Here is an 18,060-nt window from a genome sequence, read left to right on the forward strand (position 1 = left end):
CACAGGCAATAAATGAGGAACACACACTCAAAGACAAATTCCAGGCCAATAGGTTTTTATATAGAAAAATATATTTTCTTAGTTTATTTTAAGAACCACAGGTTCAAGATTTACAAACAATACTTTAAATGAAAGGTATTTCACTCAGGTATTCTAGGAACTTTGAATAATCACAATAGCATGTACAGTTTTGACCAAAATGGCAATAAGCTATTTTAAAAGTGGACACAGTGCAAAAATCAACAGTTCCTGGGGGAGGTAAGTAAATGTTAAGTTCACAGGTAAGTAAAACACTTACAGGGTTCAAAGTTGGGTCCAAGGTAGCCCACCGTTGGGGGTTCAAGGCAACCCCAAAGTTACCACACCAGCAGCTCAGGGCCGGTCAGGTGCAGAGGTCAAAGTGGTGCCCAAAACACATAGGCTTCAATGGAAATAGGGGTGCCCCGGTTCCAGTCTGCCAGCAGGTAAGTACCTGCGTTTTCGGAGGGCAGACCAGGGGGGTTTTGTAGGGCACCGGCGGGGAAACAAGCAGGCACAGAAAGTACACCCTCAGCGGCACAGGGACGGCCGGGTGCTGAGTGCAAACAGGCGTCGGGTTTCTAATAGGAATCAATGGGGAGACCCGGGGGTCCCTTCAGCAATGCAGGCAGGCACAGGGGGGGCTCCTTAGGGTAGCCAACACCTGGGCTAATAAAAGGGTCGCCTGGGGGTCGCTCCTGCACTGGAGTTCAGTTCCTTCAGGTCCTGGGGGCTGCGGTGCAGTGCTGGTTCCAAGCGTCGGGTTCCTCTGCAGGCGTCACTGTGGGGACTCAGGGAAGTCAACTCTGGCTACTCACGGGCTCGCAGTCGCCGGGGAGTCCTCCCTGTAGTGTTGGTTTTCCGCAGGTCGAGCCAGGGGCGTCGGGTGCAGAGTGGAAAGTTTTACGCTTCCGGCGGGAAACGTGTGGTCTTTAAAAGTTGCTTCTTTGTTGCAAAGAGTTGCAGTTTTTTTAACAGGGCCGCTGTTCTCGGGAGTTTCTTGGTCCTTTAGATGCAGGGTAGTCCTCCGAGGCTTCAGAGGTCGCTGGACCCTGTTGGATGCGTCGCTGTTGCAGTTTTCTTCGAAGTAGGAGACAGGCCGGTGGGGCTGGGGCCAAGTCAGTTGTCGTCACCGTCTTCACTGCAGGGCTTTAGTGAAGACGGGGGAATCATTCCTCGAGTGTCCACCTAGGGTACCAACCATAGGGGTGTGGCAGCTCAAAAAAGGTACACGCCTACTGACTTACTAATTTTTCCACCTGTCCTGATGCAAAGTGGGCCTCAGGGCAAGGGGGTGGCAACACCCAGATCTGGGGAAGCTGGGGTTGCACACCAAAGGTAGCAGGGCCTTTCAAGTCCCTGGCCTTGGTATGGAGATTTCTTAGCCATCCTGCTGGAGTAGGTGAGAACACCTCTGTCCTGAGCAGGCTTTGTTTCTGGCCTCTGAGAGTGCAGGCTCTCACCTCCAGGGGGTCAGAAACCGGTCTGTGGTGGCAGTCTAGTCGATATCAGTCTGCCAAGTACACTCAGATACTTGTAGGGTTCAGGTGGCACCTCTAAGGTGTTCCCTGTATGCATGTCATAATAAATTTGAGGCTGGCATCAGCTTGGATTAATTAAGACAAGGTGTTTGATACCAAACACCACAGGTTTCAGTGAAGCCATTATGTAGTTGGGGAACGCGTGATGACGAGTGTCCAGCACATACCTTAATAAGGCTTCTCTGCTCAGCTGCAATGCTCAGCAATGGAGATGTGAATCACAGGGCCATATCAGTTTGTGTAGATATGACCTCACATCAAATATAATGTACCCTGCACCATAGGTCTCCAAGACTGCTGTCGGGGTGACCTACGTATACTTTAAAGCAGTGATTGGGAAATGGCATACAATGGGTGTGTCATGTCGTGTTTTTTGCCGGGCTTGCGCCTGGATGCACTGGTTGCAATGGCAGCTGCATCTAACTTGCTTTAGAGGGGTTCCTGACGGTGGCACAATGTGTATGCTGCAGCCCTTTGGGACCCCTTCCACTACCCAGGCCCCTGGTACCAAGGGTTCCATCTATTAGGAGCTTATAGGTAGAGGAGTGTCAATCAATCAATCAATCAGGAATTTGTAAAGCGCACTACTCACCCGTGAGGGTATCAAGGCACTGAGCAAGGGGGAAGGTGGGGTGGGTGCTGCTACTGCTCGAACAGCCAGGGCTTGAGACGTTTCCTGAAGGTAAGGAGGTCTTTGGTCTGGCGCAGGTGGGTGGGAAGAATGTTCCACGTTTTGGGGGCGAGGTGTGAGAATGATCTACCGCCGGTTGTAGTTCTGCACACGAGTGGGACGGTTGCGAGGGCTTGGTCGGAGGATCGGAGATGCCGGGTCGGGGTGTAGAAGGAGAGCAGTCTGTTGAGGTATTCTGGTCCAGTGTTGTGCAGTGCTTTCTGAGCATGGGTGAGGAGTTTGAAGGTGATCCTCTTGTTGACTGGGAGCCAGTGTAGGTTTCTCAGGTGGCCTGTAATGTGGCAGTGGCAGGGGATGTCCAGGATGAGGCGTGGGGAGGCGTTCTGGATGCGTTGCAGCTTATTCTGGAATTTGGCCGTGGTTCCTGAGTAGAGGGCATTGCCGTAGGCCAGTTTGCTGCTTACGAGGGCTTGGGTGACTGTTGTTCTGGTTTCGGTGGGTATCCATTTGTAGATCTTTCGGAGCATGCGGGGGGTGTTGAAGCAGGAGGAGGAGATGGTGTTGACTTGCAGGGTCATGGATAACAAGGAGTCCACGATGAATCCTAGGTTGGTTGTGTGGTCGGTGGGAGTCGGAGTTGCTCCGAGAGTGGCAGGCCACCAGGAGTCATCCCATGTGGAGGGGGTGGAGTCGAAGATGAGGACTTCCGTCTTGTCGGAATTGAATTTGAGGCAGCTGCTCTTCATCCATTCGGCGATGGCCTTCTTTCCTTCGTGGAGGTTAGTCTTGGCGGAGTCCTTGGTGAAGGAGAGGCTCAGCTGGGTGTCGTCGGCGTATGAGATGATGTTGAGGTTGTGGGATCGGGCGATGTTGGAGAGCAGGGCCATGTAGATGTTGAAGAGGGTCGAGCTGAGGGTATGCCGCAGTTAATTTTGGTGGCCTCCGAGTGGAATGGGGGAGGCAGACTCTCTGGGTTCTGTAGTGAGATAGGAGGTGATCCAGTCCAGGGCTACGTCGCGGATTCCTGCTTTGTGGCCAATTGTTCACATTGCTACCTACATGTAAGGAAAGAGCACTGGCACTGAGGACCTGTTCAGCAGGGTGCCAGTGCACCTCAGTCGAAAAACAGTAGCAGTGAGCAAAACATGAGTGACCATGTCCAAAAAGGGGACTTTCCTTCACAAGATCCTACTAACTCCTGGTTGTGTGTGACAATTGATGTGTAGACACTCAAGAAGTGACCTCTTGTAACCTAGCACTTACTATTCAGTGTACTTAAGATGCCATAATACCCAATTACTTTCCCTACTGTCCTCACTGTCAGAGTTGCCCCTTCTGGAAAAGGTGAGTTTGCGGTGTCAGTGCCAGGGTCTTCTTGGTAACTGGGAATGTGTTTGCCTCGCTGGAACTTAGCTTTGCTGCCAAAAATGTCTTCTCCCTCCCTGGTATTGGAGATGATTTCTCCAGGTTCAGGGAAAATCATAATCTATGAACTATCTCCATGAGATGCTTTCCCTATTGTTGCACTGACTAGAGTAGGGATAGTAAATCTACCTCCTGTAAAAGGTTTATGGTTTTATGTTCTCTGCCACTGCCTTAATGATGCCTTTACTAGAGATGTGTTGAAGTAAGGACAGCCACAGATCCCCTGTCACCTCAAGTATAACACACCAGGCACTTGGTGAAACCACTTGGCACAGGCTTTATCCCAAAAGGAAGCACCCTGAAGTGGTAGTGTATCTTGTCCACGGTGAACCTCAGGAACATCTTGTGACTGGTCATTAAGGGATATATCTATATATCTTAATAGATATATATACATAGTTATTACCATTTATTTCATAGCCAGAGCGCTGTCAGTAACTTTGGCTCTGCTTGATGAATGTTTGTGAAATTTTCAAAACTTATACTTTAGTCAGTTCAGCTGTTGTGTTGAAAGTTTCAGGGTGACCCGTCAAGTGAAGAACGAGAAAAAGGGGGTCCCAAAACACTTTTTCCCCTAATCGATATCAATGGGATTTTTCAAATTTTTGAACTCAACCACATCCTGAACTGCTGGACAGAATTATACTAAATATGGAAGAAAGCTAGGTCTTGGTCCAGAAAGAGTGCTTTTTGTGATTTGGTATAAATCCCTTCAGTAGTTTTGGAGATATTAAAGCCCAAACAAAATTAGCTATTCAGGGACGCCGACCCTCCCCGATCCAACTGTCCCGATGCTGATATCTGATTGGTTGCCAACACTTCAACAAGGAAGTGTTGTCAACCATCTTGGGACTCTGTTTCAGCCGAGTGCCAGAAGAAAAAAAAAGTGTAAAAAAAAAAAAGAAAAGGAGCAATGGTAGAGTCACCCTTAGCCCCTAGCCTTGGTCTAGGGGTCCCCTATCGACCCCTCCAGGACTAAAAAGCATTTTTTTAAAAATCTCGGAAAGAAATCAATGGATCCCGATCTGCTGACTTTTCCAAGATTCAAAAAAAAAAAAAAAAGGGTGGTGTCCTGCCCTTTTCTTGAATCCCGGAGTGGGACAGATCCTGTGGGCATTGAGAAAGGAGGGGGCGCACGGGACCCTCCCCCTCCTTGGACTTATATTAGCCCTACGGACCACCACCTCCCTGGGGCACATTTTTTAAATAAACAGGGGAGCCATGCCCCCACACTCCACCTCCCACAGCCCCAGGGACTGCCACCTCACGAGACATACGATTAAGTAACAGCGGGCAATTCATTTGACATAAAAGGGAGGGCTGTGCCCCCCCCAACAGACCCAGGGGACAGTCATCTTTCTGCAGCTACTTACCTAAATTAGGAAGGGGGGGATGCACACCCTGTCCTCCCACCCCAAAACGTCAGAGGAAATATTCCTCTTGCAGCAAGTGGGAGCTGTCAAACAGCTCTTACTTGCTGCGAGCGGAGGTTTACTCGGTTTCCCTGCCCACAGAGATACAGGCAGGGAAACAAAACTGCTTTTGCAGATAGGGAGCTGCATCGTTAGCAGCTCCGTGTGTGCAAAAGCAATGCCAGCTCATGCAGGAGGTAGGGAGCTGGCTGAGAGTGCGGGCCTTCCGGCTCCCCCCCCCCCCCCCACATACCTACCCCCCTCTTGTTCCACTGCACATGGGGTCGCCTGCAGGGAACCCAAGACAGATGGCAAGGTCCCGGGGGATGGGATTCTTGGGGCAGAGATGGCTGGGGGAGGGGGCCACACAGATCTATTTCCTTAAAAAAAATATAAATATATTAAGGCTGGTGGGCCCCAGGGGATGCAGTCCTCGGGCTGAAATCTTCCAGGGGAGGGTGCCTGTTCGTGCCCCCTCCATTTATTCAAGGCCGGGCCCTGGGGGATGGGGATCCCGGGGCAGAGATCTGCCTGGGGAGGGGGGACGCACACCTTCCCACCCCTGGCAGAGGCACTGGGGGGTGGGGTCCCCGGGGGCAGAGATCGGCCTGGGTAGGGGGGTGCACACCTCCTCACCCCCCCCCAATGGAACTGTAGTGGGCCCCAGGGGATGGGGTCCCCAGGTCTGAAATCGGCCAGAGGAGAGGGGCCATGCGGCTCCTCTCCCCCACACAGGCCATTAACCTAACGAGGTAGCACTTACTAACTAAGCATTCGAAAAGGTTCCACTTGGATTGATATTTTGTGCAAACTGTGGATGCCTTTTGGATAAACTAGCAGGTGAGCTTCCCTCTGTCCATGATGCTCATTTCACAGAAATTAAACCTCAACAGGAAGCACTTACAAATATAAACGTAGCAGGTGCCCCTGTTTAAGCTGCACTTTGAGTAAGGACAAATAAGCCCAACTCCTGGGCTTGGCGAAGGCAAAGCAAGTGTGTTTACTCTGCGATTCCATAATGAAAAAACAGCTGAAATCCTTTGTGGAGGTAAATGCATCTTTCCTCTATTGGAGCACAATCACCCACTCTCACACCCACACAGACCCTCTCAAACTTATTCTCGCACACAGAGAGACAGGACCTGTGGGCAACTCCCGCTGTGCATGGTCAAAGGCCGCGCAAAGCGTGGGGTTGGGTGGTAGCCAGGCTTTTCCAGGAGAAACAATACATTAATTGCTCGCTGCTTTCCTTCACTACTGAACAGGTTCCACATAACCCTAGAGGGGGAGACAGGACCCTCAGAATTGGAGAGAGAATACAGATTCATTCTGGACCTAGAAACCAAGATGTCTGAAGGTCTCAACTCTGAGTAAGAATCAAGTATACATTTGCATGACGATTAATGTAATGTGCTCCCTTTTCTGTGTGGTTGTAACAGTGATTCTTCAGGAATTTTCACTTATGCCATGTTGGATAGCGTACAGTTTTTAAACTTGCTTAACAAAATGTTTGCCATGTTTTTATCTTAGGAGCAATAGAAGGGGACCACGAGAATGCATGAAAAAGTCTGCAGAATTGGTCCTCTACCCTTTTTTTCACCTCCACATATTGAGTGACACACATCACAGATAAGAATGGCCTTCCTTTGTTTTATTGCACTGTTTTCTTTTGCACTGAGTTCTTGGTATTGTCCCTGAATCTGTTTTGTAGATTATTTCTGAGAGGGAGAAGTTAGCCATTACCAGTGTTTACCTATCCCAACAATGGCCCTCCAGGGTGGGATGCCCATGTGATTCTTGACCCCTTTCTTCAGCCGAGGTTCAGTCCGCTGTATGTATGGAGCACTATGCGGCATACCCCTCCCCTTGCTGTTCCCCTTTTGGGTAGTTGGCTCCTTTTATTATGTGTTTTCACCTATATATATTACTATAGCAAACTGCCTTCAAACCGATATGTAGGCTGCCTCTACACTGTATTGGTACTTGAGAGCCTAATGTATTTATTAAGAGTTTTATGCATATACGTAAGGCGTTTGTGGATAATGGCCAATATATATTTTAAGTTACAGAGCACAAAGATATGTGCAATATGTCTGAAAGCATTTACACATACATTTTTATGCGGTACTACTTGCAATACCGACACTGACATGATATTAATGTTTTTTTGCTGCATTTTCTTCTTTATTTCAGTTTTTTGTATTATAGGTAATCTGTCTGTACCAGACACTATAAATTGTGAAAACGATATTCCAATATAGCCGCCACATTCTGAGAACTCTTTCTATTATAGTACACCTTGTCCCTTGTTTATTTTCATGGTATGTTCATGTTGTTTAAATCACTCTGTACATGTATGCCGCTCATGTGATCAAGACCACATGGCAGTCAAAATGCGCTATGAACTAGGTGCAGTAAAGTTTTTCACTAGGACTGCAATATTCTGAGAGAGCATCTTTATTGTTTTGTGGAATTTGACTCCAGTGCACTCCGCTGGTACTTGCTTGTCCAATGCAGTCCTCAGAAGGGAGCCCATCTTTGGCATATTTACAGAATAACCATAACGAATGGCTTTACAAACTCAACAGAACTATTACCATACAGATTATACATTCACAACATATGCTCTTGGTATTAAATCAGTGGCTGCATGCAACATGCTTTCAACGGAGATACTGAGAACCAGTCAAGATCAGGAAAGAAAGGCTGGAGTGAAGATTTCTAGAGGACATATGTTTTTTTCCCGGATACTTTGTGCCTCTGCCTCTAAACCCTTTGTGTCAGATGAACAGAATATTTAATATTTTCTTTGCTTAACTGAAAGCCAAGGAGGAGGTACTTTTCACATATCTTTGAGATTTTGCTGCCTTGCGCTCCAGGGTCTGGAACTTCTGGATTTCGTTTCAATGAATCCAATGATTCATAATCTGGCAATAGTCAAGTGTAAGTATTATAACTAAATGAGATGGGCTAACAGGTACATGCACAAATAATATCCAAGCTGTAAATAAAAGACCAGCAACTTCATCTAAACATTGGACCTGTGATTCAGGACTCATCATTGGAGAACCATGCTAGGACCACGGATTAGTTTGAATCTTTTTTCATAAACAATTGAAAACAAACAAGCTTCTGCATAAGGATGATTTATTATCCTAAAGTTAGTAAAACCAGTACTTTCAAGCAATGTTTAAGAAAATGCTTGTAGTTTCTACCTAGAAGCATCATGATGATGTTGCATACTCTGATTCAGTTCCTTCACTACATGGCCATGCTTTGTTAGCATAAACGTATGCCTAATAAGGAGAGATTTTTGCCTGTGAAAGTGTGTACAGTGACATCTGTAAGAGATAGCAATAATGACATATAACAATTTGAAACTTTTTTATCTTTTCACCCAGGGACGTTTTGCCTCTGTCATCTGAAACTCTCATTGTGATGGTGGATGATGAACAACCACAGTATCACCATACTTGTCAGGGTAAATGTTGGGTTAATTCATGTGACTTATTATGTTTGTTTAAGAGTACTAATACCAACTCATCAATATTACTGGAGGTTAGTAAATCAGTTTTTATATAGAGAATATAGTCACATCGTTAATGAAAGCACTTACCTGTTTTTCCTTATGGTCTACCATGACCTTTTGCCCATGTGTATCTTTGCGCCAAAAAGGCACATGCTCTGTAGTGATGGATGCATCAGCAGAGGCAAAGAAGGCTTCAATTGTCTGAGCAACCATTTTTGCTCTAATGAAACCAGCCTGGCCTTCTGGTAGAACGAGGTTGACTGCGAAGGGTGTCAGCTTGGAACAGTTTAACTTCCCCTTTTGTTGGTAGCTGCAAACAGACATCAACAACAATATGAAAATATGACTTTCAAAAATAGATAATAGGCAAATATATTTTTCCTTTTTATATTTAGAAAAAACATCTCCCTCTTCAAAAAAGGAAGATTTGCATATTTAAGGTTCCGAACCATTTTTAGCATAACAATAATAATTAATGCACATTAACAGCTGCCTTTCAGGTATTGTGCACATGTAATACAAATATGGCAGCAATAAAACAAGGATACATTTCATGTTGGAAAGTTAAACTATTTGCCCAGTACAATTAGTCAGCCTCCCACAATCTGGAGGTCTTGGCCAGCTTTAAGTCAGTGACTTAACTCCCATGTCTGGGAACACGTTTAGATAATTATTTTGCTCAACAACTCTCTACCTAGGCTACACCAACATGGGGTTCAAATGAGTTAATGCCATGCTACAGGCAATGGGTAATATCTTCCACATTTTGAAAGAGCAGTAATTCTTTCTCTTGGTGCAGTTGTACTTTCTGCTACATTCAATAAAGCTGAAAATCAGTTTATTTTTAACATCTCAGAGGCCATAATGGGGAATGGCGTTGCATTAGTTTGCCTCCTAGGCGCTCATAGTTCACAAACTATCAGACTGGTATTTATCTCCGGCACCCTAACTGTTGTAGTGGGTGTTGTCCAATTATCTATCATGTTCCCATCCCTTCTGATCAACCTACAAAGGGTGTTATTTGAGATACTCCTCAGCTCATTTTCATGGGCAGTCTGGTAAATTGATGACACCAAATTGTATCACCAAATATCTTTGAGGTCTGCAGGTTGGGTGTCTGCAGTGGTGCTTTAGGCACTGGATGGAAGCACATCACCTCAAGTTTAACCTAAGCAAGATGCATTATTTGATCTTTTATACCTCAAGTTTGCAGCCTTGGCTGAAGATGCTTACCGTAAATGGCATTACTGCATGGTCTGCGCGGAAACCTAAATCGTGTGGCTTAATTTTGGATTTGCTCACATACCTCCACAGTGATGATGGGTGCAAATACATTCAATCACTTGTCAATGGTTTCACTTAACTGTCTTCCAATTGGACCACACATTTTTTAAAGATCATTTGCTTAGCTTAAGATGCACTCCAAGGGAACTGCCTTTCAGCTCTGCTTGACAAGATTAAGTTTTCAGGGTGATTTAAATCTTCGTACAGTCAATTAAGTTTAATATTGGAAATTACAAAACTCTACTTCTGAGCAGTGTAGAGTGCTCTTGTGTCATTGGCCTGCTCTGTGCTAAATATACCAAACAACTGAAAAAGTAAACAAAATCTGGGGATGTGTGAGCAGAGGCAGAATAGTCCTTGTCCATGCAGTTATGGGATTCAGCAAAGGGATAAGCACATCACCTAGATGTTGTGATATTCATCAAAGAGACTAGGTACAACCTCTTGGAACAAAGATTACCAAGAACCGATGGTAAGGAGGTCATTAGACATTAGACGCTACCTGACATGTACATAAAGGAGTCAACAAAAAAGTGTGTGGGGTGGAAGTTACAGCAGATATTAACTTATCTTACTTTGGAATTGCAAACAGGAAATGCGATGAAGGAAGGTGACTAAAAAAAAAAAAACACATCCCAGTCACTGACACTGCATTTTCTAATTCTGCACTAGAGAAACAAAACAATCTAGCAGACCTACTTAGGGTGACAGGTATAGAAATTTTGTACAGTCTACTACAGAAACAGCAACACATGACAAACTCAACCCTCAGATTTCCCATCTAATAGAGAAGTGAGAAACAAAACACTTGCCCCATTGTAGACTATCTGAAAGGATATAAGCTAGAAAAGAACAAAAAACAAAACCAACAGTTTTAGCAATATGGAAGCTTGTGAAAATTTAGAAACTGCCCAGTGTAAATACTACTTGCTCAGCTAAGTGACTCTTTTGGCAATTATGCTTACTTCAGACTCGTGCGAAGGTCATTATCACAGCTAAGAGAAACCCACATGCACTTTTGCTCTGAATAGTGCTCAAAATGGAAATCTAAATGCACATGCAGTCTTATTCGTTTGCAGGCCCTATCAGTCAGCTCCTCCAGTTCAGACTATGTTTTCACTCTCTAAAATTAAATATATAGCTTTGAGAGTACGATTGTTGGTCGTATGGAGGAAGGGAAAGTAAGGCAAATGTGTACAAGAAGCATACAATGAGAAAAGTTAAAATTTTACATAGATCCAGTTTTCCTTTCACCAGGTATACTGCATTAATATATGGAAAAAGAAAAAGCTCCTGTAATTAAAGACGACGTGTGGGACTATAACTGCTACAATTTGGTGTCCTCTTGACAAAGCAAGAAAGATCTACTGAACAATTCTACGTTGTTCACAGCAAGGTAGCACACAATTAACAAACATAGATAACTATTATAATTATCATATTTGCTTTTTAGCAACTCTATGAACACTGCCTTTTCATCACATTGACGGAAATGTTCCAAAATGAGCTATGGGAAGTTTATAGAATGCAAGCAATGAAGGGAAATGCAAGACTTTAGTTTAATTACTGCACATAATGGGTTATGATCAGCAGGTAATATTAATTACGCCAGGCAGACAATAGCTATACTGACAGACATTTGAAGGCTTGGTAAGGTTCCATTCAATGTAATATACACTGGATGCTAGTAAACAGTATTAGCTAAGTAGAGGAACAGAATTTGCTGGTGAAAGTTCATCATATGTTCATAAAGCCCTGAATATCAAAGTACCTACCTATCTGACTTTCTCACTGTCTACAAACGGCGAGATTATATCACTCATCTTCCAAAATCCTGCTGAATAACCCCTACCAACTCCCGCTCACCTTTCTTTCTTGTGCATTTTGGGGTCAAATATCATTTCAAAGTGCCACTTTTTGGAACGCTTGTTTTCAATGAACCAGGGACAATCGAAATGCACTGTGTTTCTTACAGCAATTAAGCACGCAGCAGTTTACTTCTACATTTTTGTCCTAAGACAAAACTCCTTTTATTCCTGGGCTCAAAATACATACCCCAGGATAGATTACTACTTTCTACTTACTAATGGCAGGCTCCCATTAAAGACTATCATTACCAGCCATAACATAACTCAACACTATTACTGAAAATTGGAGGAGTGTGTGAAATGGGGAATGGTCTGGCAATTGAACACATAGGAATTTTAGGGCGAGATAGTAAAGGGTCTTAAGGGGTGAGAAACAAGAACTCTGTATTTCGAGGAAAAATTGGGTTCTTTTAACTCCTAGGTAAGCTTACGAGAGCGCGTTTAGACACACGCAATGCCCTTCATAACCTACAAACATAGGCAAAAGTCAGAGATTTGGAAAAGGCCATTCGCAATGTCGACCGGGGGTCTCCTGAGGCATCACCGCAAGCCTAAACTCTGCCTTTTGTAGAGACTGAAAAACGAATATTGAAAGGTGGCAACAGGTACTGCAAATCACCATTAAATTAAGAAGCAAATGAGGATATAAGAGTATAGAATAAGGCTGCTTAATTGTCTGACTGAGCAGACATGAGCAAGCAAATATATGGATTTGAGAAACAGAAAATTCACAGAGGTGTTTAGATGATTGTAGGGACATGGATGGAGCATTTGAATGCTTCTACTATTGACTACAACACTCTCACACATCAAGTAGCAACAGCTTTTCTGGAAGGGGACACTCTCCAAACAGTTTAGAAGATTAAATTTCGCAGCAAGTTTAGGGTCCTTCTGAAGAAGAAACATGAAAAGCAATTGGCCATCTAAAGACAAGCAGGGTCCCACAACCAATGAGTTCACCAACAGAACTGGTAAAGAACCTTCCAGGAGTACTATGCCCTAGACTACTTCGTTATTAAGAAGATCGAAGGTCAGCAGGGGTCTTATCAGTTCATGTGAGACATTCAACTTTGATGTCAATCAGTAAACAGGGCATGCCTGCCACTGTCACTTAGTCCTACTACCACATTTTATTTGAAACGTGAAACCAAAATCTTGGTGACAGTCATGGCTAAGAAAATTCTGCTAGTTTTGGTCTCATTGACGCATACATGTCAGCCTTGCTTCCTGCCATGTAGTTTCACAAGTCTGAATCTGTGTAGAATGTATGGTCTAATGTAATGTCTGCATGGGTCTAAGGTAACAGAAAGTCCCCTTGCAATATGGTCTTGGAATGCAGATTTTTTCTTGATCAAGTAATAGTGGTGCTTTCTGATGACTCTTCCAAAAGTTTGGGTCTGAAGCATTTTTTATATCTTAGATCACACTACTATATATGAACCCTACTGAGGCAGTTGGAGTGAATGTGACAATGTAGGGCCCTTTTGGTCTGGGAAAAGGAACAAGACAGAGGTCCCCACTTTTCCACATACTCTTTGCCTTGGTTACTGAATCGCCAAAGTCTTCAATCTGACAGGACACTGTGTTCCAAGAATGTAGATGGAAGAATGGTACAGAGGATTGTATTTCCCCAAACACTGACAACACTTTCTGGTTTATAGCCCCTCCTTAGCACATGATCCCTAGGGTCAAAGACAACTTCAAAGTGTTTGCCTCTGATTCTGGATTTGGGCTAACTGGGCTAAATTAGTTACATTCTCTGTTAAACAGTGGTCCACACGGGCCTATGAGCACAGCCCAACGTCTGCATCACCAACTCAGTATTTAGGTATGAGGATATGGGGCAATTTGCAATAACAAGGTGAAATGTATAGGACATAATCTGATTCAGTTTCTTGATAGGTTTAAGGAAGGTGTACAAAATTTGGATGTACACCTGTTTCCAATGGAACAAGATGGCACTTTATAAAATTATGTTGCTCGCTGGGCTATATAGTTGCTATAAAATGCTTCTGTCTGAAAACCAAGAAAATATAGTTGGAAAAAATTACGTTTCTCTAGCGATTAAGCTCCACACCGCATCACGAAGGAGTACTTCCAGAACGCTGATACTGAATTACACAATCTACTGTGGGGACAGTATACTCCCATACTATCTTTACTCAAACTAACTTTCTCAATATAGGAGGGCAGTAGATCCCTGATTGGTTTGTGTGGATATTATAAGGCCTTCTAATTAGTGCAAACACACTGGTGTACTTCCACTTGGAATTTCCATTATGAGGAAGGAAATGTGATAATCATGTGAGGGCAACTGACAGGTTTGGTAGGGCCTGGTATGCGTCAACAAATTGTATTTGTGGGATGAAAAGCCAAATTTACTAGAGTGACTCCTCATTAGACTTGGGTAGTGCTCTATCCTGTAGTATGAAGATAATGAGCATGGGACTGAGTACAAATTTCCAAACTTGTAATACACTAACTGTCTGAAGGTTTCAAGGGAGTGATCCAGGCCCAATAGATGGGCTCTTCTTACAGAGGTAACCAACAAGTCTAACCTTAGTATTAGTTAGTAATAGCCTTCAGAATGTGTAGTACCGCATAGCCAAATGGTTTGCAGTGGGCCTTACTAATGGCTCAATATGTATCTCATGTAAAAAGGGATGAAGACTCCCTTTTTCATCCATTGTGCGGTTGTTATATAATTTCAAACCCTCAGAAACAGAGAAAAGTTAGTGTCAGTGGCAGTCATAAGCATCCAGATAAGCCATGATCCGGGCAAGGCTGTTCTTGGGATATATAGCAATAATGATTTACTGAAACAAGGAGACCCTATGTGAATATATTTATCATGGGTGATTAATCAAAACCATTACATGTAATAACAATCCATACAGACGTGAATAAAAGTGAAACAGTTCAGTTAATATCAACCAACCTGAACATAAGCCACTATTATTTTTCTAAAAAAAAGTACACAAATAATGTAAAATTAAACACATGAAACATGAATAAAAAAGACTCTTGACCAAGTGAGTTTAAATATTACTTCACTGCCTTGCCTCTCTTCTACAAGACTAAAATACTGTGACAAACACAGACAGCATTAAAACCATACTGAACACATAGAAGAGGAAATCAATGAAAAAGTTAGACACACAGTGAGTTAGGAGGTCTAGGGGCAAATTGATTTGTGTCATCTTGTCAGGATCACAAGCAACCAAATGGGCAGGGTAAGCCTTGTCACATATTTTGACCTAACTACTGCCTAGCCCTCCTTCGTCACTGAGGCACATTACAAGATCAGCTATGAAGTGTATTTCAGTCCACATATCCTTTTGCTGATTGAAAGTCAGAATGATATGTGTTGACCACCTACAGTCTTTTTTGTAGCCTGTAGGTAGTGAAGGGCCAGATACAGTGCGGTTTGTGACTAAAAGAGGTCAGGGGGCCTGGAGTAAGCACTATGTAGCCCCTAGTTTTTTTATGCTATGCCCAAGAATTTACCTAAATGGATGTCCTGAGCGGTGTTTTTAGGATTCAGAGCCTCAATAACAGCGGGTCCGCATGACCAGATTCCTAGGTTGTTACACTGGCTATGAAGGAATGCCTTTCTTTCCTGTAGTAGTGCAGGGCAAGAGCAGACTAAGTGGACTACTGACTCACTTTGATTCCTGCAAAGTTTGCAGATGTTTTCTTTGCTCTCTCTCAGCCACTTAGGGATGTTTTCCAATGTTGTAAAGTCCCGCACCCAGTGCCAAATTTTTTTTTTAAATGAAAAGGTGCCCGCTAAGTAGCCCCTGGGTTTTTGATCATCATATGAATTTATTATCATCTAGGAGAGTGATCGCCTGCCAGTAAGATTTTGCCTTCTAGCCAAGACAAGTGCTTTTGGCATTTGTTGATAAACCTTTTGAATAAGTACTGTGGAACTTGAAGTTTCCAGATTTCGTTTGCTGACAAAGCATCTAGGGCCTCCTTTAGGTAAAGGTCATAAGCTGAGTTATCGCCTGCGTTGTTTATCTCTCTAGGCTAGGTCACCTAGGCTATCATTCTTGGCAGTCTGCAACTTCTGGCACCTCTTAAGATAAGACCCTTACCTGACCAGCGGTTCGGTCCTGGGTAACCTAAATGTTGTTTTATAAATTGCAATAAGCAGCTTTGTCCAGTAGTAAAAGTCTGCCCAGTAGAATTTCGCTTCCATAGGTAATTGATGGGATTAATTTTGCTCTCATTATTTTGAGCACAGGATCCAAGCTGGGGCTCCCAGAACAACTGTGTTGCCTTTAAGAAAGATGACAAAGGGGCAAGGCCTTTTACCTTTATTGCCTCAGTTTGTAGGTGCCTCTTAAATCCATTCTGACACTGGGGAATTTATATTTCTGTTCCTCGGTTATGGTTTTGCCACCTATGCTCCACATTCCAGACTTACTGGTTTTGGTATAAATATTACTATTTTGGTGTTACTGAGGTTCATCGCTAAATTATTTTGCACAGTATAATCATGTAATTTATCTATTAGGCTTTGTAACACCCTAGTTTTGCTGAATAGTACTTAATCATTGGCATGAAGTAGGTTTGATATTTGAACAACTTTTAGTTTAGGGGAGTGTACATCGATTTTGTCTGCCTCTTCAGCCAGGTCAGAAATGCACAGGATGAATAAGGAGGGTGCTAGCATACAACCCTGCTTCAGGCAAGACGGAATAGGGATATTTCTGGAGAGGTGGGTTCCATCACTGGGCTTGACTTTTATCCAAGTGTTTGTATATATTCAATCGCTCTCAGAAGGTTTGATCGCAGACGCAAGAGTTGCAGCTTGGACCAATGTTTTGCTCTGGGGACCAGATCGTGAGTGTTCTTGAAATCATCAAAGCAAATGAATAGGAGCAAACAAGCCCACATTTATTTTTCCAATAAGAGGGAGGTGACCTTCAAATCTGAAGTACTCCCAGTATTTTCCTGAAGCAGATTGATTTTGCGAGACTATCCTGGCCTTGTATCCCAAGCTGTTAGGTCTTTCAGTAGAAGGCTGGTAAAATATTTAGTTTTGTTGTCTATTAGAGCACTAAGATGGTAGTTGCTAGTATTCGATTGCTCACCGCCTTTATACATGGGGTGGGTGGTCATCCCCACCAGGACTGTGGGACTGTCTCAGTGATCAATATGAGATTGTACAGTGAAAGTAGTGTGTCAGACCAATATTTTATGTTTGTTTTAAACAGAGACTGTGAAAGCCCATTTGGACCAGTAGCACCATCACTGTGAGAGTTGTTGTTAATTGTTCCTTACTGCTCCTTTGTATAGTTCATTCTTGAATCAGCCAGTTTGTCAGATGGCGCAGGACGCACAGTGCTTGCTGTGCCCACTCCAACCTTGCGGGTACTCACTGGGATGGTGGCAAACTCTTTGGGGGTCTCCCTTTGATATTCAAATCTTGCGTAATGAGTGTGCAAAAATTTTACCCACTGAGATTCTGGGATACTGGCATTGTTGACTTCACTATTTCATTTTTTCAACCCAATTTACTGTTTGCCAAAAAGTTTGAGTTCTTGTCTCTCATGCACGACGGTAGCTCAAAATTTGTCATTTATATGTTATTATTATCCAGATGTCATTCTGAGTTTCTTCCAGTTCTGTTTAACCCTGTTTTTATCATTAGAGTGTCTGTGCGTGGCCGACATCTTTGTTTACCAGCTTCTTTAATTACTTCACTTCTTTGGAAGCCAGCCTTGAGTTTTCACCATCAAAAGGGTAGGCTTTGAAGGCAGGTTTCTTTAGGTATCACTTTAGGAGTGCTTTCATAAAATATTCCCAGGTCTCAATATTACAACCTTAAAGTCCTATTTCTGAATTAAAAAAAGATGCTGTGTTAGAATATTTCAGTAATGGTCGTGTCACTCCATTTTAACTTTTTCACATTATCTGTGGATTGTCCTGTCCCACATGAATTTCACAAGTTCATATTGGGATGTTTGCAGCAAGCTGGATCTCCTACAGACAGTGGACGCTCTCCAATCGGGAGTTCCTTTGCCTACAGTGATATATGTTTAAACAATGCGTAGTGTAGATAGAATGTGGTTCTATCTGAAATTAGAGTCCATGTAGATGGATTATCATTCAGGAATCAGCCGTTAAATACCTTTAGACGGTTAGCATTGGATTGGGCTAACAGAATTTCACCTAGCTTACCACGTCTCGTGGTTGTGGGCATTGAATGAACTGGTAAATTCCGGGAGCGCTAGAGAGCTCACAATAAAATGGCTGCACTTTAGTGGTGCTCCGCCGGCCAGGGCCTTTAATCCGTTTAAAATCCTGCAATCCATCACTGTGGCAATAGATTAGCGGGTGG

General features: G+C 43.5%; 1 protein-coding gene across 2 annotated transcripts in view; it reads right to left on the minus strand.

Annotated features, from left to right (window-relative positions):
- The window catches only part of FBH1 (F-box DNA helicase 1), a 925,111-nt gene that overhangs the window by 668,238 nt on the left and 238,813 nt on the right, over positions 1-18,060 (minus strand). For both annotated transcript variants that reach the window (XM_069229276.1, XM_069229275.1), the window contains one exon: positions 8,644-8,866. In XM_069229276.1, coding sequence (XP_069085377.1) covers positions 8,644-8,866 — 223 coding nt within the window. The remainder of the gene's footprint in view (positions 1-8,643; positions 8,867-18,060) is intronic.

Source organism: Pleurodeles waltl, chromosome 4_1 (genome assembly GCF_031143425.1).
Source record: "Pleurodeles waltl isolate 20211129_DDA chromosome 4_1, aPleWal1.hap1.20221129, whole genome shotgun sequence".
In the NCBI taxonomy this organism is placed as follows: Eukaryota; Metazoa; Chordata; class Amphibia; order Caudata; family Salamandridae; genus Pleurodeles; species Pleurodeles waltl.